General features: G+C 40.4%; 1 protein-coding gene across 4 annotated transcripts in view; it reads right to left on the bottom strand.

The window, feature by feature from the left end:
• The window catches only part of TUBGCP5 (tubulin gamma complex component 5), a 58414-nt gene that overhangs the window by 16482 nt on the left and 17436 nt on the right, over window positions 1–24496 (bottom strand). For all 4 annotated transcript variants that reach the window (XM_075916235.1, XM_075916237.1, XM_006135828.4 and 1 more), the window contains 13 exons: window positions 21799–21888; window positions 17390–17483; window positions 16822–17068; window positions 16454–16656; window positions 15102–15217; window positions 10036–10304; window positions 8762–8960; window positions 6170–6358; window positions 4732–4914; window positions 3729–3813; window positions 3293–3413; window positions 1604–1782; window positions 276–401 (listed from right to left, as the gene is read on the bottom strand). In XM_075916235.1, the coding sequence (XP_075772350.1) occupies window positions 276–401; window positions 1604–1782; window positions 3293–3413; window positions 3729–3813; window positions 4732–4914; window positions 6170–6358; window positions 8762–8960; window positions 10036–10304; window positions 15102–15217; window positions 16454–16656; window positions 16822–17068; window positions 17390–17483; window positions 21799–21888 (2101 nt within the window). The remainder of the gene's footprint in view (window positions 1–275; window positions 402–1603; window positions 1783–3292; window positions 3414–3728; window positions 3814–4731; window positions 4915–6169; window positions 6359–8761; window positions 8961–10035; window positions 10305–15101; window positions 15218–16453; window positions 16657–16821; window positions 17069–17389; window positions 17484–21798; window positions 21889–24496) is intronic.

Below are 24496 nucleotides of genomic sequence, written 5' to 3'. Positions count from 1 at the left end.
ACACCATAGATTTCTACATCTTCTAGCCATAGATGACCCGTATACAATTTGAAGTAGGGCTGGATTGTAATTAAGGATATTATTCTGAGTGGGAAGAAAATGCAAATTTACAGGGAAAATAAGTCAAGGGTAACTGGAAAGCCTATTGCCTCTCTACAATATCTAGAATGCCCATATGTAAAAGTCCAGTAAATACCAGATCATTTGTAATTACAACATTTCCTTCTTTCGTTGAGCTGAAAATATCATGTATTCCGTTTTTCTTAGATACATACCTTTTCTCTCAGCAGGCAACGATCATGGATTGTAGACAAATATCTATAATGAATTTTAATCAGTTGATCTAAATCTTTGGCTTCTTCTACCTGGTGCTGAAACTCCAAACCTGTACTGTGAAGAATCTTTAAGAAAAAGCAAGGATAATTAACATGATCCTCTATGATCGGAAACCCTATAGTTCTCTTCTCTACACTCCCCTGTGAAGTTCTTTTTAGAATCTGAACCTCTATTGTTCCTTGACTCCTCCCTTCCTCCATCTGCCTTTGATATTCAGTTTTATGGCCAGCATCTGTAGACCAAAAACTGAACTCCATTTGTCAATGACAGTCTTTAATTCTACAGAGCATGGGTTCTAAAACTTTATTGCACTGTGACCTCCTTCTGACAAAAAAATTACTACACATTAGGCAAGGGGTGGGGGGGGAAGGAGAAAGGAGCTGAAGTCCAAGCCCTACTGTCCTGGGGAAACCCTCAGACTTCAACTTCAGCCCAGGGCAGCAGGGTTCAGGCTTCAGTTTCAGCCCTGGGTCCTAACAAGTCTCACCACTGTCCTGGGCACACCCATTAAAATGGAATCGCAACTGAGTTTAAGAACCACTGTGATAGAAGCTTTTAGTTGTACCATGGATTGAATATGCCCCTTCTATAGGTATTGATTCAGGGCATGCTATCATTAAAAATCCCAGCTCCTGAAGGCCTAGGAATTAAGAAACTGGGATTCACAAAAGAACTCAGAACCTATTGCCTAATAAAGAGCATCACCATTAAGAAAGTTGGCCAACTTCTATCTGTTCTTATTTCAAAGAGGATGTATTAATACAGAATTGCAATTCATATATAGCAGTAGGACAAATGTGACTACATAGGTTCCTGTTTCATTTAAGACAATATGAACTTTTGGAAATTAACAGTAGTTAACTCCTAGAGGCACCCATGTAAAGACACACAACTTTTGCAGTCATCCTAGCAGGAGTGCACAGTAATAGCATCTTACTGAAATGTACTTTTCTCTTGACACTAATGTCCTCGCTTTGTAAACCTTTGGAAGTAAAAAATTAGCCTTGAAGAAAAGTGCTACTAATATAAAAAAAGAACTGTGCATCTTAAACTCCTAAGTCTATTTAATATTTACTGATTTAAGAGGTCTTACTTAAAATTCAAACATTTTAAATATACATTCCTTGCCTAAAAATTGAACAAAATAGACATTAAGTGAAGACATTACTTAATTACATATGCATAGTCAGAAGTTGTTTTGAATTAGCAATGTTTGACTACAGTAAGAAATTCCTAAAATACGTAAGATTAATGTAAAAGGACGAACCCTGGTCATGATGTAGTTATGCAAGCTGTTAACAAAATGCATGAGTTTCACTCTTAAGAGGAACATGCGGTGAATTTGTTGTTTTATCATATCTGTTTGTGCTCCAAAGTGAGGAACTGTCTCTTGTTCTAACTGAGGTCCATCCTTAAGCTGTGGTTTTTCTGTAGCACTTACTAGTTCTAAAAGTGGAGAGGAAAAAGATTAGGTGAATATTTATAAAACAGGTACTGACTACATTTCAAAGTTAAAATTAAAATGTAATCCTTGTATTAAATTATCAGAATAATAATATACTGAAATAAGTATCTGAATTAAAGGACAAAGTTTATCGGTAGTTACGTTACAATCATATATCAAAATAATAATTGGAAGGGGATATTATGATGCAATTAGTTTATGTTTGCTACATAAAACATTCTATCTTTAATATGTAAGTGCCAAGGTTTATATATAAAAATATTTTTTAAAAATTACATGAATATAATCTTATTTCCACAAAAGGGAGAACACACTGCAAAGCCCAGTCATACTCTTACAAAATTAAAATTTTTAGTAAATCAGAAAGTACAGTTTTCAATACCTTCAGTGACACGCCAATTCAATAGGGTTACAAAAACGTGTTTAGGTAAAACCTGAACCCAACTACTCAATCTACATGACATTTATTTTTTTCAAAAGGTTAAACTACAGTGGACTATTTTATATAAAGCTCTTAGTAGTATAATCCCCAAAAAGGCCACTAAAGTAGAATATTAGAAAATCTCCACTCCCTTTCTCCCCCACCCTAATTAAGAAGCTCAAACTTTCTGCAAGCACAGAAAAATTATACTCCAATTCCAAGAACACATTCTGACCTACAAACATTTACTTTGTAGTGTCAAAAGGGTAACCATTTTCACAACCCCTTAGGACAAGAGGTAATATTATGGTCATATTGGCTGCACTTGCATTAGTATATGATGCACAGGATTTCCTTCAGTAGCCATGGCTGAAGAATTAATGAGCAACAAATCTAATATTTGAAAAATAAACAAAAAAAACCTCACTAACTCTAGCTGAATTAAGATATGATAGATGGCAGACAAAGCACACTGACCCAATTCTGTATTTGGTGCTTAAATAGTCTATCATAGTGATGATTGTAAAAGAAATGCCTCAAATATAACCAGCTGTATTTAATGGGTGTGGTAAATGAGTTCAGATATGATGAATTCTGTAAAGCCTTCAAGGATCCAACTAGTTTAAAATCTCTTAATCTGGATGCTCATACATCTGTTACCACAAGAGAGAAATTGGCCATCAAGACAGCTGGACATTACCCTTAATGTCAATTTTACTTCAAAAACTTGACTTCCAAAATCATTTAGCTGTACACATGAGCCTTACTTGAAGACCAGTGAAGTCAATGTAAAGACTCCTATTCATTTAAGTGGGTTTAGATGAGATCCCATGTGACTTTCGCACTGCTCAGCAAAATGAATTTAGCAACTAACTTTCCCTGTACTTTGTAAATGGTACAAACAGTAGCTATTATACTGCAATACTGACTTTTCAAGAAGGTCACTGTAATACTGGATGTATTACAACAATGGTGAATAGCATGGATACCAATATGCCTTAAAACAAGACTTTATATTTTCATTCATACAGATTTAAGATTAAATATTTCTTGATAAAGAAATTTCTTACCATCAAATCGTAAAACATCTAAACTATACTTGGCCCACTTTATTTGTAGCAAGAGAAGAAATACTTGATTGTAAATTTTTTGACATTCTAAACTTATAACTATGTCCACAGGCCAAGGGACCTAAAGAGGAAAAAAAAACAAACAAAAATGATTAAACAATTTGCTGTTACTTCTAGGGATGTTAGATACCGGGTAACTGAATAGTTGAGTAACCCGCATGACTTCTTATTGGTTACTTGACTATTTTATAGTCTTCAGGGATACGGCCAGCAGCCAGTGTGCCTCTGAAAGGCAGCAAGAAGGGGTAGAATACATGTAGTCGAGAAGCTTAACCGATAAGCCTAGGCTTATTGGTTAATCGTATAGTCAACTACACGTTGACATTCCTAGTTATTTCAAATGTATTTTAAAATTAAAGCAAAAGAAATATTTTACCTTGTACCCTAGCGTTAAACCATCTAAGGTATGGACAGGGAGTTTCTTCTTTGCTGTATCAACACTTTCAAATGATATAGACAGCCTACAAACAAACAAATATTCTAGTTGCAGATGGTTTGCACTAAACTGGTCACCACATTAAAACGGTTCGTTTTAATCGGTCATTGCTAAATATAAATTGTCAGATTTAACCTGGTAGGGAAAGATTTGTACAGATATCTCTGCTCCATGCAATAACTACGTTTTATAACAGAATCACTAATGAAGACACTATTTCAAGAGAATATATAGAGCAGTGGTTCCCGCCATGGCGCCCGTGGGGCCATTTGTGTGCGCCCTCCAAGTGCTCGGAGCTGGCCCGGCCCCGGGCACGTGGTGCATGCATGGTGCTGGAGCCGGCCCGCGGCGCTTGCGGGGAGGGGGAGGCGCCGGCCCCAGGCACATGGCGCTTGCGGGGGGGGGGGGGGGGAGCCGGCCTTGGGCGCGCGGCATTTGGAAGGGGTGCCGGCCCCGGGCGCGCGGCGCTTGGGGGGGGGGGGGGGGGGCGCACCGGCCTCGAGCACGCGGCTATGGGGGGGGGCCGCCCCCGGGCGTGCATGTGTCCCCGCCCTCTGGCGCCCGGCAGGCGAACGGCCATGCCCCCTGGCGCCCGGCAGCCTCTAAAGGTTGGGGACCACTGATATAGAGCAACTCCCTGTGGAGGAAAACAAATGTTTACAGATAAAAAATTAGTTCTAGTGCAAAGATTAATCAATGCACTGCTATTAAATAGATATTCATATGCTTATTTCCACACTACATTTTGAATATGCTATCACTACGCACAATAGTTTCTATCAGTGTCAGAATTAACAAAGTGGATGAACGTATTGCTATACTGATGATTAAGACCATAATATAGCCTAATATTTATGTATTTCATGAATTTATTTCAAGAGGAAGGGAGAAGGAATTTGACTTTCTTTCACTTTTACTCTAAACTTAATTCCATGCATTTTACCTTGAACTGTCCTCTGGATAACGTTGTCCAACTGCTTCCTGGAGTTGGACATTTAGAAATGATACATTCTGCCAAGTTTCCTTTTCTCTTATGTTATCAAAAATAGATGTGTAGAAATCATACATAGTATCTCCAGCTTCAAGCAAGAAAAAGTTTCGCATTGCCTGCAAGTTCTCTACCAGCCTAAACAGGAAATACAAATATCTCTTCAACCTGCATTATACAAGTCTTCCTTTTGCAATGCAAACCTTTAGAAGTCTCAGCATAATAAGAACTTCTAAGTAAATCCCAGATTCCAGTGAGATATAAATTTTTTCCCACATAATAGATTTATCACTTAGGCACACATGAAGCAAAATACTTATTCATGTGCTTTAGTTCAAAGCATTGAAAGCAGTGCCACTGACTTTAGGACGACTACTAATGAACTCAAGCACTTTTTCCTCAATCAGGCCCTCAGTTCCCAAGAACAGCTTTCTAGGGAGAAATACTGCATCTCTTTAAATGTGGAACTTGAAAAAATTCTAACTTAATTTGGAGTTTTGCTGAAGAAAGGGCTTCAATATCAGTTCCTTATCTGTTTATAAAGGGGGAAAAAGGGACAACAGTACTTCCCTATTTCACAAAGGTGCTGTACGGATGGCTACATTTAAAGACTGAGGAACTGGGATACTGCCGTGACAGGGGCCATATGAATAATAGAAAGATGGTCACCTAAGACCAATAGAGATCATAAGATCTGGCCACTTTACTGAACACAGCATGACAATATCACATAATTAATGTTAGTGCAACGCTCAAATTTTAAATTTAGATAATCATATTCTGCCTTCCTGAAAATTCTCCTGTATTTTCAGCTGTCTGTGGGAAGGCTTGGGTCCACTGAAATCAATGATATCTAGGTTGCTGACTTTAACAAGGCCAGGATTTTACCCCTTGCTCTTTCCAGGAATATTTGTCAATTTGTTACTAAGTTTTAATACTGCTCTTCACAGACGCACCAAATTTCAAAATAAGCTATTTCAAAATAGAATCAAAGAAAGATAGAATTTGCATAATGCAAATAGCATATCTTATTTCAAGTTTAGGGTGCTCTATAGACGCACCTTCAGGCAGTATGAATTTTTCATACCTAAGATGCAGTTACAGCGACATAAGCCCACTCTTGGCTAGAAAATTAAGTAGGTATGTAACACAGATAAAGGGATAGAACCCCCCAAAAAACCAATGAGTAATGTGAAGGTTGGAAAATGTTAATTCTAGGTTTTATTAGTGCTTTTTGTTATTGTTTATCACAGCAGAATTAGAATAAATGTTTAAACAGTTTATATAATTTTTCAACTACAAATCAATTTTCTTAAAATAACTGATGTTTTTACAGTATGGTATAACAACAACTGAATATGCTTTTTAAGCAGGATCTAATTTCATTTCTTACCTGTAATCCTTCTTTAAAGTTTGCATTAGGTTGCCACAGCATTCAAGATATTGCCTATCTATGTGAGGATAAAGGCAAGACCTCAATGTCAGTTCAAATGTCTGGCATGTCACCGATTCAGAGGATCTATCCACGCAAACATCGCCACCAGTAAATTTCTCATGAAAGTCACTTTGCTCCAAATACAGCCTTCAAAATAAAAAACAATTCTTAGCTAGAAAGGAATTTTATCCATGAAATACCTTGCAGAATGTGTCATACATTTACAACTTTTGGGTTTTATTTAGCTTTGCTTTAAAAAAAAAAAAAAAAAGCGCGTTGAAAAAGTAGCAAAAATGTAATTACCATGCTGGTAAGTCAATGGATATTAGTGCCGTAATTCAGACAAGCCATTATTTAAACTGACCATTCATACAACCGATGTATGACAAAGCAAGTACTAGTTTGAACGATATGCTATAACCACCTAATCACTAACTGTTTTTATACCAGTTCTTGTAGAGGTTCTGAAAACAGTACCAGTACAAGTATTGTAGACCTGAATAAATAAGAAAAATATGTTTTATATGATCTTTTAGGGCTAAATTGCAATTTAAGGCCTAAACAAGGGGTTATGAGTGATTAATGAGCTCCACCTAGTCAATCAACCCCATGCATGGAGCCCTGAGACTCTGACTGGGCAGGGCTGATTAATCACCTATGAAGCTTTGTTGCCACACAGCTTAGAGGGAACACTACTTGATAGACTGGTTAATTCAGTCCAAATCAACTTTTAAGAGCATATAACACAACGTTCTTATACTACACCATACTTATTAAACTGTTAAGGTCATTTAACTTAAAATGAAAGTGTTTAAATACAACCAAGAACTAAAGGCACCATTGTTACATTAAAACTCTTTTTAAGAAGCTGGAACACTGATCTACCTATTGGTATGTAAAAGAAATAAATAGCTAACATTCTCACCACTAATTATTATGACCTATGTAAGACTGTTAGAATCAACATACTGCTGTTCTGCTAGTTTCTTCATATTATTCTACCTTAAAGGAACAATTATTTTTGTGGCAATTAACCCTTTTTCCTTAAATGTTTGTTTTAAACTACTTCTAGGGGTCTGTGCTCCCTGCCCGCTATGCTAGCAAACCCCCCTCTCCCTGGGGGTGTAGCCAGAGGGAAGGGGGCAGGAGCAGGCTGGGGGCAGAGTGTCTGAGGGGGGCAGGAGCAGGCTTAGAGTGTGAGATCTCAGTGAGGGGGCTGGGAGCGCTGGGTCTTGGTGGAGGGTGTGTGGTCTTGGCAGCGTGGTGAGTGAAGAGGCTGGGAGTGCGGGGTCTCGGCTGCGGGGGTTTGACTGAGTGGGCTAGAGGTGCAGGGTCTCAGAAGGGCGGTGAGTGAGCAGACTGGGGCCATGTTGGGAGCCCGCGCTGGCACTCCAGCCTCACCCCCTTCACTTACTGCCCTGAGACCCCACAACCCCACCTCCCTCACTCACTACCCTGACGAGACCCTGGCACCACCAGCCCAATCACTCGCCAGCTCCAGCTCAGCCCTCGCCCCTACTTTCCCTATAGCAGGGAGCCAGCATTGGTGCTCCAGCCTTGTTTCCCTCCCCCCACGAGGTTGAAGCACCAGTGCCAGTTTCCTGTGGGGGCAGGGGAGAAAGCCCCAAGGTTCCCTATGCACTTCTGTTTCCCTTCCCCCCTCCTCCAGCTGGCGATAGAGCAGTGGGAAAAGACTACTTCAAAGACTACTTCAAACTCACTGGGGAAGGAGAGAGATGAGGCAGTAGAATTACGGTGTGTGAGGGGGATGCAGGTACACGGTCTCGACTTAAAGGGGTGTGAGGAGACTGAGGGTGCAGAATCTTGGCTTGGGGTGTGAGAGAAAGGGCTGGGGGTGGTGTGAGGAGGGTCTCAGTCAGTAGGGCTGTGGGGGGAGAGGCCAGTCAGTGCAAAAGGCAGCCGGGGTCAGGGTGTGAGGACAGGAGTCGCTGGTAGTGGCCTAAGATGACCACTCCCCCATGGGGGAGCTATGTAAGGGCCAGAGGAGCAGCCTGGAGCTGGGGTGGGGCAACATTAGTGATGTGATAACATCATTCTGTTGTCCCACAGGAATATTTTTTTATAGAGAGAGAGATTAGTATCACGGTAGAGTTTTTCAAGATACATATTTGTGATGATCAGCCATAGAGAAACACGTTGATGCAAATGAAAGGCATTTTACATAACGTCCCATGCATGCACACTAAAAATATTAGATTTTGCTACAGCATCTTTTCTATCATAATTCATTTGAGAAATATCTCATTTTTGTAATAAAAATTTCTATACTACAGACATTTCCCATTTTTTACACTAAAAACATGTAAGTACTCCTAGATATAGCGGGCATATATCAAACAGATCTTGAAATACTCACGTAATAATTTATATTTTTAATTCACCTTTGGCCATTCATCGGCTGCCTGGGATAATACTTAGCAAGGCTCTCCTTTAAACCTGTTCTTTTTAAGCAGCAATAGCTAAAGTTTAAGCCTTGTTGCTTCTGACAACACAGTAATAAGATCTGTTAATTTTCAGGTGTTTGATTACCTAGCAAAGTTAATAGCCAGCAATGGATCATGAACATCATCCAGTTCTAAGTGTCTTTCTGCTATGGACTGCATCTTTATCAAACTCTGCTTTGTAGCTTGTTGTTCTGTAATAATATCCGGAACAGATTCTTCTCCATGCCGCAAACGAGACTGCACAGACTCCAGAAATAGTGTGTACAAATTCTTCCTTTCTGAATCTGAAGTACACAGTAAATATTTATGATAAATAAGAAATAATGTTGACTAAATTATAACAAGTTCAGCAGATTAACCCAGTTTTGCTTGTTGTATTTCCATATGCAGCATCAACAGTATCCAAGCTGTGATTTGCAAGATACTTAAGCACATATCTAACTTTAAATATTAATATTAACAGGACTATTTATAGGCTTAATGTTGAGTGCATACTGAAATATCTTGCTGAACTTGGGACCTAAAATACGAAAATAATATTTCTGAAAATATTAAACCCTTAAATACTATGGTTAAAGTAACCGTCAGCCATTAGTACAAAATGTGTATTCACTGACAGTTTATCCTTCCATGCTAAAAGGAATTACAAATATATATTAAAAAATTGCCAAACAGTGCAAAGCCACCTCACTCCATATTTAAATAGAAAGGGACTTCTATAACTTACAAATATCTAGTTTATATTGTCCCAGCTGAATAGAACAGATATCACAGTTCCCACTACTGTGCTTTGTATATCATCATTCATGCTGAAAAGTTTCAGAGGGATAGCCATGTTAGTTTGTAATTTTTTAAATCATTCATGATGATTTCCCTAAATATTCAGCATGCCCATAGTTATATCAAACTCTTTGAGAAGATCACCAACAGGCTTTCCTCAGTCAAGAATCCTTATTTATTACCTATCATTCCTAAACCAGTGAACTATGCAGTAACTGGAACCAACTATTTAATCACATAAGAAAACAGGTTTATTGTTTGAATAAATATCTTTAGAAGTACAAACTTTAATAAGAGAGAAATTAAAATAATGTTTAAGAACAACCTACAACTGAGAAAAGCAAAGAAATTCTGAATTAAGGTAAAAAATTAATTTTTCCTCACATTGTTGTGCGTGTCTCATGTGTTAGGGATCTTGGAACAGAATCAGGTTTCAAAGCAGATGTGAAGTTAAAAAAACCACATAGTGCAAGTGTAACAAAGAGAGCTATATACTCTACAAACAGCATGGTTTGTAACAGAAACGTTAATGCACCCTAAACACAAATGCTGTTATACACAATGGAGAATTCTTTTCACCTCTTGATGCAGCTTGCTGTGGAGAATCGTCTTTGGATTGCAGGTTCTTCAACAACTGCATGGACTTTCCAGCCATGATGATTTGTTTTAGTACTGGTTTCAGAAAGGATACCATTGTGTGCTGCCTACTTGAGGGAGCCTGATCACTGCCAGAGCTGGCACTGGCATTATCACTCATTTTCTCTTCATTCTCCATCTTTTCTGACACACTATACAACGTGTAGGTAGCATACCAAAAATCCCTGTGATTAACTGGAACATTTTTGTTTCTACGATGGAGAAATAAAATCATTACACTTTATCCTCTTAAAATATAACTCTTCTCTATTAAATAATAATATACATCTCTCATTTAGATTTCATTCTGAATTTGGAATTATCCCAAAGTACTATAGAAAGGATAGGCTAATAGACATGTAGAACTGGAAAGGACTCTCAGAAGTCACCAAGTCTAGTTCCCTGCACTAAGTCAAGACCAAGTCATTCTAGAGTATATACCATCCCTGACAGATGTTTGTCCAACCAACGTGTTCTTTAAAACCTCAATTGATGGGGATTACACAATCTCATTTGGAAGCCTATTCTATAGTTAAATTATCCTTACAAATAAAAAAAGTTCTTCCGAACAGCTAATCTAAATCTCCCTTCGTACACAGTAAGCCCATTACTTCTTGTGCTATCTTCTGCAGACATGGCGAACCAATATATTTGAAGACTCATCAGATTCCCATTCAGTCTTAAACATGCCCAGTTTTAAACCACAGAAGGCTTAGAAAGTTTTGCTTACTTTTGATAATCTCCTCCAGTTTGTCCATATCTTTCCTCAAGTACGGCACTCAGAACTGAATACAATACTCAAGGAGCGACTCACAAACACCAAGTAAAGCACAATTACCTTCTGTGTTTTACATACAATACTCCCATTTAGACACTCCAGAATATTATTAGCCTTTTCCACAACTGTGTCATGTTGACGACTCATTCAATCTGTGATTCACTATAAACCTCCAGATTCTTTTCAGAAGTATTACCACTTAGCCAATTATTCCCCATTATGTATTTGAGAATTTGATTTTTCCTTTCTAAGTGAAGAACTTTGCAACTATCTTTACTAGGGCTGTCAACTGACCTGCTTTAACGCCTGCGATTAACACAGGACAGGATTAACGTGTTAATTTTTTAACAGGTTAATCTCAGGCATAATGCTGCGCTGCCCCTTTGAAGTGCCGTTTAGGCACTTCAAAGGGGCTTCGCTGTTGCAAAGCCCCTTTGAAGCACTGGAGCAGCACTTCAAAGGGGCTTTGCAACTCAGAGCCAGGGATCAGCTGGGCACTCCAGCTGATCCCTGGCTCAGCTTGCGCTGCCTCTTTGAAGTGCCATTTTGGCTCTTTAAAGGGGCAGCGCATTAGGAGCCAGGGATAAGCCAAAGAAAGCCTTACTTGTTCAACAGCTAGAAAAAAAAATTAGTAGTATTGCACAGTGGGGGAAAAAATACTTAATAGCCATAGACCGCTATAACCCAACACTGTCCCAGACTGAGGTGTCAGAGGAGGTTTTGGAACAAACGGATACAATTTAAAAATTAATAAGTCACCAGGACCAGATGGTATTCACCCAAGAGTTCTGAAGAAATTCAACTGTGAAATTACAGAACCACTAACTGTAAGCTGTAACCTATCATTTCAGTCAGCTTCTGTAGCAAGTGACTGGAAGATTGCTAATGTGAAACCAATTTTTAAAAGGGCTCCCAACATGATCCGGCAATTATATGCCAGCAACTCTGACTACAGTACCAGGGAAACTGGTTGAAACTATAGTAAAGAACAAAACTGTGAGACGTATAACTGAACATAAGTTTTTGAGGAAGAGTTCTTTTTTTAAAAAAAAGAGAGATCATGACTAGCCAATCTACTAGAATTCTTTGAGAGTATCAACAAGTATGTTGCCAAGGGAAATCCAACAAATATAGTGTATTTAGATTTTCAAAAAGCCTTTAACAAAGACCCTTCACCAAAGGCTCTTAAGCAAAGTAAGCTACTATAGGATAAGAGGGAAGGTCCTCTCCTGGACTAGGAACTTGTTAAGGAAGGGGAAAAAAAGGGTAGAAATAAATAGTTTCAGAATGGAGAGAGGTAAACAGTGGTGTCTGTCAACATATTTATAAATGAGCTGGAAAAAGAGGGAAAACACCCAGGTGGCAAAATTTGCAGAAAAACACAAAATTGCTCAAATAAAGTCCCAGGCAGACTGAAAAGTTGCAAAAGGGTCTCGCAAAACTAGGTGACGGAAACAAAATGACAGATGAAACTGAATATTGATGAATGCAAAAATAACATACACCGGAAAATAATCACAACTATACATATAAAATGATGCCTAAATTAGTTGTTATCACTCAAAGAGATAAGGGAGTCATTGTAGATAGTCCTCTGAAAACATCCACTTTGTGTAATGGCAATCAAAAAAAGCTAACAATGTTGGGAATCATTAAGAAAGGGATCGATAACAAGACAGAGAATATTTCACTGCATCTACATAAATCCATAGTACACCCACATCTTGAATACTGTGTGCAGATGTGGTCGCCCCAGCTCAAAAAAGATATATTTGATGGAATGGCTTCCATATGAGGAGATTAATAATACCGGGATTTTTTCAGCTTGGAAAAGAGATGACTAAGGGGGGATATCTTTGAGGTCTATACAATCATAACTGGTGTGGAGAAAGTAGATAACTAAGGTTCATCAAATTAAATTAATAGGCAGCAGGCTTAAAACAAATGAAAAGATGTATTTCTTCACACAATGCAGTCAACCTGTGGATTGCTTTGCCAGAGGATGTTGTAAAGGTCAACACTATAACAGGATTCAAAAGAAAACTGATATATTCATGGAGTATAGGTCCATCAATGGCTGTAAGACAGGAGGAGCAGGGATGATTTTCCTGGTCCAGGGATGGGCAATAATTTTTGAAGGGGGGGCGGGGCCTCTTCACAAATTTTCGAAGTGGCCACGGGCCAACCCAGAAGAGGCAGAGTCTCGGGCAAAAGGGGTGGGGTTGAGAGCTTCCCTACCAGGAGCTTTGCTTGGCCTGGGGTCCCTCCCCCGACTTCTAGCCAATGGAAGGGATCTGGAGCAGAGGAGAGGATTCCGGGGGCTAGCCTCCTCCCAGAGTTGTCTGGGGTGTAGGCTTAGATGTCATATAACAGGGCTAGCAGCTCCTGGCCTCCTCGCAGCTGCCTGGCAGGCACAAGCCCTTTGAATAGAAGCAGCTGAAAGGGCTCATGCCTCCAGGCAACTCCAAGGTAACAGGCCAGTGGAGCAGAGCTGTGAACTCTTTTCAACTGCTTCTGTTTTAAGGGCTTGCACCTGCTGGGTGGCTGCTAGGCAATGCAGCCACTCAGCAGGTGAGCCCTCTAAATAGAGACAGCTGAAAGACCTTGTGTCTCTGGCTCCCTAGCAACGTGCTAAAGCAGGCATGGGCAAAATACCGCCCACGGGTCGGATCCAGCTCTCCAAGGTAGAGGGGAGCTCGAGTCAGGCTCCCCTGCTTGCCCCTCAGCCCTGCATGTTGTTCCTCAGAAATGTGGCAGCAGGCTTTCTCTTTTGAGTCAGAAGGAGAGTGGGGAAGATTTGGACTCTGCTCCTGCCCCCAGCACTATCCTATTGGCTGGTTTCTGGAGAGACACTGGACAATGGAAGCTGCCTGTTTGAATAGCAGGCAGCCACAAAGCACAACCCTCCTGCTCACTCACTCACTCACGCACATGGCCGATTAGGCAGAACCATTTTTAGCTCTGCAAGCCTTTAGCTCTGCAGGCAGGCAGGCGGGCGGGCAAGTCTCCTGGTGAGAATCTGCCTCTGGCATCTCAGCCCCTCCCTTCCCTGACCCTCTGCCCCACTAACTCCACATGCACCCATCCCCCTTCACAGATCTGACACCCCAATCTCCTGCCATACGTCACAACTTCCTCCTTCACCCAAACTCCCTCCTACACCCCATTCTCCCTCCTGTACCCCAATCCTTTACCCCAGCTCCCTTCTGCACTCAACCTCCATCCCAGACCCTGCACCTCCTCCATTAATACCATGGAAGAGTTTGGCCCATGACCACTTTCCAAAAACTTGGGAGTGGCCCTCCTTCAAAAATTATTGCCCACTTCTGCACTAGAGGGGCGGGAAGTTGGGAGCCCTTTTACGTGCTTCTGTTTAAAGGGCTGGCACCTTCCTTGCGTTTGCCAGACAATGCGTTGCCAAGTAGCCACAGGGAACATGAGAGCCCTTTAAATAGAAACAGCTGAAAGGGCTTGTAGCTCTCCATTCCCCTAGTGCATTGCAGGAGACGTGTGATCCCTTTCAGCTGATTCTATTAAAAGGACTCATGTTTCCCACGGCTGCTAGGCAACACTGTTGTCTGACAGGCACAGGGAAGGCTCCAGCCCTGTAAATAGAAGCAGTTAGAAAGGCTCACAGTCCTCTGCCCCTCTGAGGCAACGGACTGGAGGCAGGGCCTGGAACCGCCTCACAGGCCGGATCAAAGCCCGAGGGGCCTGGATCCAACCTGCTGAGAGGCTTTTGCCCACCCCTGTTCTAGTCTGATGGCTAGAAGCTGCTCATGATACTATTTTTTATTTTTTTTGCTAGTCTGTGCCACAGGACCACTCGTTTTTAAAGTTACAGACTAACACAGCTACCGCTCTGAGACTCAATTACCTGTTCAGGTACCCCAGAGGGAATCAACTGGCATTGGTCACTGTTGGAAGACAGGATGCTGAGCTAGATGGACCTTTGGTCTGACATGGTACGGATGTTCTTTTGTTTATTTTTGAATTTTTTTAAAAATTAAGTCTTTTTGTATTATATCAATAATTACAAGGGTCATTCTCTCACTACCTCATGTAACTTCTCTCATGTAGATTAGACACAGATAAAAGTAATTAAAAAATTGAATCATTTTTAGCTATTTAATCAAACAAAATTATTGTTATGCCACCATCCAGTTTGTCTTGTGCAACAACTATAACGTTGTGTTGGCCACCATGTTTTGATCTGTATCCTCATTCATACCTCTGAATAATAAATTCCTTAGCAGGATCAAACAAGTTACCATGGACAATCCACTCATCCACTGTCTGCAAATATGGCCTTACTGTTTCAACCCAAAGAGAGAAGAGGAGGGATACCTGAAATGAAGAGTAAACACCAGTTACTGTGGAATCTTATACATGTCTGACAAAGTTCATGGGAGATGTGTAGAGTCCCTTGATAAGGGAGGCTAGTCCCATATCTGCCCATTTCACCCCCATTTACCTACTCACCCAAATGTATAAGACACCCACATCAGCCAGAGAAGGCCCCTGACTGACCAAAGCCCCGAACCCTCCCTGTCTGCCTGCCCCAGAGGAGTTCTGAATCAGTGCAGCCACACTAAACCTCTGCTCCCCAGACCTCAAACTACCTTAGAAGAAAGGTATTTCAAGTCCAGAAGATGCTTTTGCAATGCCCCATGAATGTTCCGGGGCAGCTAAGGAGTGGAATGTGCTACTCAGTTTCCTGGATTCATCATTAATTTCTCTGGAGTCCAGGGAGATTACTATAATGAGCTCAGGAAGCTGTATGGTACATATCACCAGTATTCCCTGTAAGCTAAGCGCTTGTGCAGCCATTCAGAACATATTCAAATGCCACTCAGATTATTAGCAGAGCACCCACAAATAGGTTTTGTATTTCTATTGGTGGAGCACATTCACACATGTGTACGTGCACATAAAAATTCATTCTGCACATATATGGAAAAGATTGAGGGAACACTGTATAACATCTCCTCAGCTGACTGGCATGGGGCAAAATAAATCAAACTTCTCCCCCACCCAAGCCTGCAACACGAGTCTGCTGGCCACAGCATCACCAGGAGAGGCAGAGTTTGACAGCCTTTTAGACCTGCCACCCATGGCAAAATTATTCATAATATTCAATTTAAATAGCTACTACCCATTTCAGAGACGCCAATCCAAATAACTATGCAAATCTATATTTCCAGTATGCAAAAATGTACCATTAAAAAAAAAACTTGACCAGATATAATGTTCAACTAATAGCGATGCAGTGCAGTGTTAAATTGAAGCAGACCCTGCAATCATCTCCATATTGCTTTCTCAATGCACTTCAGTCCTATCCAGCAACATGCATTATTTCCAGTCCTAAGTCTCTTTTGAGCACAACGTACTAGCGATGGTGAATTTTGTGGTTTATAACGTAGGTAACTATAGAATAAGAGACCATGTCATGTATTTCATTTGTGACCTAATGGACTTATAAGTCAATTCTTCAGTGATAAAAAGCTTCAAAGAAAAACTGAAATTACACAATATTCTAGATACTGTGTTTCATAATTCAAGTAAAAATTAGATTTGACATACTGTTTGCTCAGATGCTTCTCCAACGTTGTCATATTCAAGAATAGCTTTGTAGAGTGTATTAAGCAAATGAGATGCTCTTACAACATTTGGAGTGTCAGGTGGTACTTCTGCCACCCCTGTGCTGAAAACTTTGTGAAGTACCTTAAGCTGTGCCAGTCGAGGTGACAGTTTATCTACTACTATTGAAAGAGTGACTGTTTTGTCTGCAAAACCAAAATTATACAAAGATAAACTTGCTAAAAATGGTTCATTTTTAAAATACTGCATAGCATTTTGTTCAACTATTTTCACATACTTTAAACTTATTTGTGTAATAGCATATTCTCACACATTTTCCTATTGTAAATTAAATATCCCCTATACCGTACCTTTGTTGATTATGCATTTCTCAATTTCAGTAAGTTCTTCTTTGAAACTAATGAAGTACTTGTACAAAGCCCACATAAATGCTTGGTAGGTTCTAAATGGAGATTCTGTAGTTTTCTTGGGAGTGGAAATGGTTCCATGGGTTGCATTTTCTGAGCTGTGCCCCATCACTTCATCAATAAATTTTTGCAGCCTAAACACGACTTGTCCATATGCCGCTATCTGCTCCAATACTGATCTTAAGCAATTCTATAAAATAAGGGTTTTCAGAATGATCTAATGACTATTAATTTTTTACAAGACCAGAAATCACAAGATTCTTTCATTTTACCTTTTATATGAGTGTTGAATTTGAGATAATGAAATGTTATGTTTATCACTAAATTATAATCACTTATGTCATCAGCCTACTCAGATTTGCTTATTAAGTTAAAAACAGATGTGGAATCACAATTTTTCCCCCCACAGGAAGTTTTAGTTCCCTATCCCCCAAATATTCAAGCCTGCTAAAGACAGACATATTAAATTATGATTTGAATAAAATCAACCCAGGTTGATTAAATAACTTACATGGGTCAAATGAGTTACAATAATGTCATTTCTCACAGTCACCTTTCCCTCATTCAGCTGAAATATAAAGAGCTTTTTCACCCCTGAAAGAAGCCTGGAAAGCAAGAAAAAGTGAACATGACATTCTTAAAAACAGACACATCATAATTATATGGATTAGATAATATACCAAATCCTTAAAAATAAAATGTACCTGCTTATCAGAAAGTTTCCTTTCTTAGGGTAGACCAACACTTTGAGCTGGATGTGTGATTCCTTGCTCCAATAGATCATGTTAGCTCTGATCAAGTTAGCATGCTAAAAAATTAATATAGCAGTAGCGATAAGAGCAGCCTGGAATCCACACCTAGCCCCTTGAATGGAATCATCCTGGGGGCAGCTAGCCCTTCGCACAGGTCACACCAGTGCTTTTAATGTTACAGAGATAATATAGGTAGGTCTTCTCAAGCTTGGGATCACCACTCAAAGTGGAGACGTATCCTTAGAGTCAGAGTTTAAAGTAAGAGGGGACCACCAATCTGAACTCCTGTAAAATCACAAGCCACTAAAAACCACCCAACACCTGCCACGCCAAGCCCCAAAACTAGAATTAGATCAAAGTATTATAGCCATCAGGAAACTCTACAACTGTGTGCCACAAGGTGAGAAGAGGATGGACCAAGGTGCACAAAAAAATTGAAGCCTGGTGTCCACTGGCAAGGAACTAATGTAGTGATAGGAGTCCAGATGTGCCTAGCAAGTGACCCATGCCTCACATTGCTAAGGAATGTTACTCCACCTCCACAGTGTCCCTACCTATCTTCTCAGAGGGAAATCCCTTTCAGTTCCCACATATGGTGATCAGTTACACGCTGAGAACATGACCAAGAACCACTAGCCAACCATCTACAGAAAGATTTCTTTCAATCACCTCAGGGCATCAGTGTTCCCAATCCAGTGTTTTACCTTCAACAATAGCCATTTTTCTTCACTGATTCATTACAATGGTACTTCAGCCTGCATACAGTCGCTGTCTCAGCCCCACCCTCTGAAGTAGTACGCGGTGAGTGGTGCAGCAGGTGGGTGCTCCAGAGGTCTGTGCTGGGCCTGTGTGTGCATGTGGGCCTGAGCAGAGCAGCGTGGGGAACGGGGAAAACAGTGCATGTCTCATGCCCCACAGGAGCAGGCCCAGCCGTGGGCAAGATGCCACCCAACCACATTACAATCTGCTCCACAAGATCCGGAAGAGCAGCACTAGCTAGCAGAACAGAGCTCGGGCAGCTGCAGCAACAAGCTGCTCTTCCACTTCCCTTCCTAGCAAGGTCCAAAACACCCAGCCACCCAGGCCAGTAAGTGAGAGCATGGGGCCATATGCCAGGCAACCAGACACAAGAGGCCAGGATGGGGCTTCATCCTTCAGACCTGATTGCATGCTGGGTGGTCCTGTCACTGCGTGGGAGGACACAAGGGCTTGGTGCCACTTGCAGGGAAGAACAAAGTGGGTGTTGGGCTCATCCTGGGCAGCACTGAGGGGTTGGAGGTGGGGGTGAAGGCACTTGGGGGCCAGTGTCCAAGCGCTGGGTGGGGGCGGAGGGGAAAGGGATCCTGAGGCAAAGGGAATGAGGCCAGAGGGAATCAAAGAAGGACGATGGCCTTCATAAAATGGGTAAACTTGGAGAAGTGGTAGGTTACTGTGTGCGTACAGATGTAATGCAAAACAACATGCAACCCCTTACCACAATGAATTTGCAAATAAATTAATTATCGTAATGAATATGCAAGTGTTGCTATGTTAATCTGCCAAAAGCTTTTCCATGAGAAGGGCAACTCTGCACTTTAAATATAACAAAATCCCGCCGAGTTCTTACTACATTTAAAGTGCAGAGCCACAGTGGGAGCGCCCCTCTCCCCCCCCCCCCCCCCGCCATCAACTACTTGAGTAGTCAATGGAAATTCCATCAACTATTCAATTAGTCAATTAAGCGATAGTTAACATTCCTCGTCTCCAGTCAGCCAGATCTATGAACATATTACTCAAAAAAAGGATATATTCAGTTAAGGCAGGGTAAATGTTCCTGTTTTTCTTCATGCTAATAACCACAGATATGTTATAGTGAGATTTTCATAGCACTGTTCCTCCAAAATGGGAAGCAGAATAATCTTAATTATGAACATCCAAAACTAGGTGGATAATACATGAATATCTCCTGTACCTTCTCTTGGGCACTAGATATAAAGACAACTTGTCCAGTACCATTTCTTTCCTTTTGGCCAAGATTTGATGACCAATATGCAGACCTTGGTGAACTAATGACTGTCCAGCAGATGCCAATACAAGAGACGTAACTACTCTGCCTTGAGATTGCCAATTCTCTTAAAGGCAGGACTTTGCTGAACTAGAGGAGTTACAGATCTTGAACTTACTTGAGGAATGACAGTTTGAGGAAAACATGTCTAAATTAAAGAAAGCTCCTAACTTCAAATAAAATAAACCGTAGTCTGACTTGAGATTGTAACTTGGAAGCTGGTTAAATTTTGATTGTGGAAAACTGAAGAACCTTCTAGCACCAAAGTGACCGACAGATCAGATTTTGATCCCAAGCTGCAAGCAGGGTGAATTATCATTGTAAAAGATCTCTGGATGTCAACACAAAGAACAGGACATCCAACAAGGCTTTTTAGAACAAATATTTAACCTACGTTGAGAATTACTTTCTGTAAAACTTAAAATTCATTTAAGCTAACTTACATTATAAAACAAATTATTTATACATTGGATTTCCAGCCTGACAACTGAGTCCCTAAATACAATAGCAAAACTATTTTAACTGAAATCATTAAAAAAGTCTTCAAACCCAGTTAGTGGGAAACCTAGATAAGAGACTTGGACAAAAAAAAAAAAAAAAAAAAAATCTTAAATTTCTCTGAAACTCAACAAACCCACGTTCAGTGGATTGCTAGAAGAAGAAAGTTTCAAAGATGTGGGACCACCAGTGCACAACGTTAGCCATATCTTAAGTATTTAACATCAATGGAGTGCTACTGGTGTGTCATGATGCAGCATAAGAGGGTCAAACCCTCAGCTGGCCATATAAGACTTACTAAATTGCAACCTACATCTTAAATTGCAGTTGGAAGCCAACAAAGTTCTGAAGCAGCAGCTTGTTATACTCAAAGATGCCAGCATTTTTTAGTACCTGAAACTCCCAGGTAACTTTCCAAGGTGACTAAGCAGAGCACAATATAAAACTCTAGCACTGTTACTGTAAAGGGGTGGATCACTGTGAGAATGCACACATCAGAGAAAAATGGTTGCAACCAATAAGCTGATTTCATGTGAACAGAGGCATAGAAGCAAGACTACATGGAACTACTGTCACCTGGAAATTAGGAATGTAAGCGACTCGTTAACTATCCAATAATCAAAAGCTTATCAGATAGCTGACTAGTCGCTTCAGGCAGCAAAGCGGGGAGGAACAGGCACCAGTACTGGGGGAGGGGGGAAGGGAGGGCGGAGAAGACAGCTTAAAGCCGATTCCCCCCAGCACTGCCTCCCAGCTCACACCCAGTCCCAGATGCTATGCTTCTGCTTTTTAAACGTATTAAGAGCCTGACGACTCTTAATACATTTAAAAATCAGAAAAGCAGTGCGGTTAGCTCCCAGTGCGGGGAGCTAACCCTGCTGCGGCTCCCCCCTTATCAACTAATCGATGGAAAATCCATCGACTAGTCCATTAGTTGATTAAACTAAATTTAACATCCCTATTGGGAATCTGAAAAAAAATAATGGTGCCCCCCAGAGCAGTGGTGCTCAACCTTTTTTAATTCGCAACCCCCAGGGCAAAAAACCCCCCAAACCCTCCAGGAACATTTTGTTGCGGCCCCTTTAATTTGAAGACCTGGTCCACTCGCCTCGCATGTGCATTGGGGGCCAAGCCGGGAAAAGAAAATGGCAGGCAGCCAGCCCAGCAGTGCGACCTTCCAGGAAGGCAGCCACAACCCATGGGTTGCACACTGCTGCCTAAAGACTGTAAACCATATTATTGCCAACAGAACATTCCGTCATAGTCTCAACTCTTTCTTTTAGAGGTTTCCTCCTACCTAATAGCATCACTTGAATTGAGCTTTTTCCTCAACAAATGTGCTCTTTGTGTACCGAGTCCTTTCAAAAAGTAAGTGTTTTGTACTGCAGAGCTAATACAGCTATATGAAAATGTAAACTGGCTTATTTTCTGGCTTGTGCATCTTTAATATTGGTGATGGTGCACAGATTAGAAAAAGGACATAGCAATATTTGTTTTCTGGCACTGAAATCCAACTACAAATCTCTTTCCTAGAGCCTAAAACACTTTTAGGTTATGGTGCAAGTTTTTTTTTAAAATAATTTTAATTTTAAATAAAATATGAAAGCATGTCAGATTCCTGCTTACCAAAGAGTTTCCCTGATAACCTGTGTTTCAGTGACGAGAGTCCTTTCTTCTGGCATATATAAGGGATCACTGCTGTACAAGTGTTGGTCCCTAAAAGAACAAAAAGTTCTATTAATTAAAAAACTGAAATCACAGCATAAATTTTTACCAATAAGAATCCAACAGTCATCTTAAAGCCCATTTCTCCCTCAATTTACAACTGTGACTTAAAAGACTTCATTGAAGCTATGCAAGCTGTAAACAATAGTGTTTGACTCTCAACTTTTCTAAAGGCAAAAAATATGAAAAGCCACCAAAATATTATCCAAGTCATAACCAAAAAACAATTAACTAGTAAATATTTGATGCATTAGTTTTAGTATTCCAACTCTTAAATATTTAATTCCTTAATAACCAATATTATATGTGAAAACTTAAACAACAAATAGTCTATTAGCACCTTAGAGACTAACAAAAAACGTACATAGTCTAAGGTGCTGCAGGACTATCCGGTGTTCAAGCTGTTTCTATTAGAGACTAAAACTGCTACCTCTGAAATATTACAAATGATGAATCCACTTTTTTGACTCAATGATTTAGAACTTGCAGCTATTATAAATACATTAAATCCAGGAGTGAATTTGGATAACCAACCATCCCAAAATCTATCCCTCACTTCAAAGTAATACATACTCTCTCAAAAATTTGTGAAGGAAATGGAAACTCCTTCACCTCTAAATAGGAATACAGAGTCACAGGGAAAAGTTCTGAAATTATTCACAGAGCTGATGACATTTCTTTATTGGTAAACATTACCAAAATATAGCAGAATATGTTAGAATTAATTTTTTTAGTATTTTTAAATCATTTTTATGAAAGAATACTAGTTATTGATACAATTTCTTAGCTCAAAATTCAACCAAATACATTCATTAGCACATATACACAAATTAAATCACAATTTGGTATTGCCACACGCATGCCGTTTGTCCAAAGTGAGATTTGGACACAACAGCGCTCTCAATAATTATTCAACCATAAACCATTATGTGGCTTTATTTAATACTAGCAGATTTATCCAGTGTTGCTTAGATCCTTAACTCAATTAAGGTTGTTTTTTTTTTTAAATGAAAGGAATATGTAAATGATTTATTGAAATGGTTGTATTTTTCAAAAATAGTTTTATTTTTATGAAGTTATCTTTAGTAATTTTTTAAAAATAGGAATTGCATGAAGTGTATTTTTTTCTTTGGCCGTAAAAACATAGTGAATGATAAGTTTAAACAAAAAAGGACCCTAGTCAGTTTTCAAACCTTAAGAATTGCTTTAGCTGTACCTAAACGGAGCAGTACTCCAAATGTCTCCGTTTTCTCTCTTCTCTGTAAAGTTTTAAGAGAAACAATTCCATTCCAGGCACATCCAAGCCCTTACATTGCTTTAAGTTAGGAGAAGAGGAAGCTGTATGTCAAATTTGGTGGTCCTAGTTCTTAGCATTTAGGAGGAGTTCTTGATCAGACAAACTCTCTAAAAAAGATAGACTATATATTACTACCACCACCACCAATAAACAACTCATTTCATTCCCAGGAATAGGTTCCCGCAGAGATTCAGAGTGACGGTAGGAAAGGATATGTAGCTTATACAACCAGTGTGCTCTGAATTTCCTTCAGTTCTCTTCCACCCAAAACTAAACCATGCCTGGCTCTCCCCTTTGATTCCAGGAGGCTTTGACATGCTGATCCTCAACCATATCAGCAACTCGTACTTCAACTATTTTGATGGGGTTGTGGAGCACGTGCAGTAGCTTCTGAGGATTAACTTTCTCAGCTACATCACCATGATGACGATCTCGGCATTGCTCAGGCTGAAAGACAGCAGAGGCAGCATCATGGTGGTTTCATCCATGCCAGGTGACCGGCGAACGGGGGCAAACACTGGGGGCTGGTTTTCAGAAGTGATGAGGCATTCCAGGGACACCAAAGGGAGCGGCAAAAACTCAGCAATGCATCTCCCTGCCCTCTACCCATTACTCTTTGGCTGTGTTTGGCTCCCTCTAGAGGCTCATGAGTAGTTGTGAATCTTGGCATGCTTCTGATTAGGCGCCAACAGGCATAGTAGAGGAACACAATATTGGCATTACAATCTGAATGGAACAGATTGGCACTCTCTTTGTATTGGCTATTTGACGGACTCAATGGCATCATCTTGTCTTTGTGGATCAAGTTCAGTAGCCAGCTGAAGGCGATGGTTCGCTGGCTGATGTAAAGTGTCTTGTGGCAGGTATCCCCATAATAAATTTGCCATCTTCAGTCAACTGAGCTGATGAGCTCAGTTGAGGATCCTAGGATCTAAAGGGCCAATGAAACACCTCAACACTGTAGGTGATTACTCTGAGCGAGCTCTGACCACATCAGTTGACAGCATTGGAGGTGGGAAACTGTGAAATCACCTATGCATGAACATTTGGCTGAGCTATTTGGAGGTCTTTAAGGCTACGTCTACACTGCACAGTTACTCTGGAATAGTTATTTCGAAATGCTTATTTCAAAATAGCACGTGTACCCTGCAGGAAAGCCTCAAAATTAGTCTGAGGCAGGCTTCTCTAATGTAGATGTGCTATCTTGATTTAGAGCCCCAGGCGGAATAACTTAGAATGGCCCTGGTGAGGGGCTATTTTGAAATAGCAGAAATGGACCATCTACACATGCCTTATTTCGAA

The sequence above is a fragment of the Pelodiscus sinensis genome, chromosome 1, assembly GCF_049634645.1.
Source record: "Pelodiscus sinensis isolate JC-2024 chromosome 1, ASM4963464v1, whole genome shotgun sequence".
NCBI lineage: Eukaryota > Metazoa > Chordata > Testudines > Trionychidae > Pelodiscus > Pelodiscus sinensis.
Note: the sequence above shows the minus strand (reverse complement) of the source record. Positions and strands in the feature narration are given on the sequence as shown.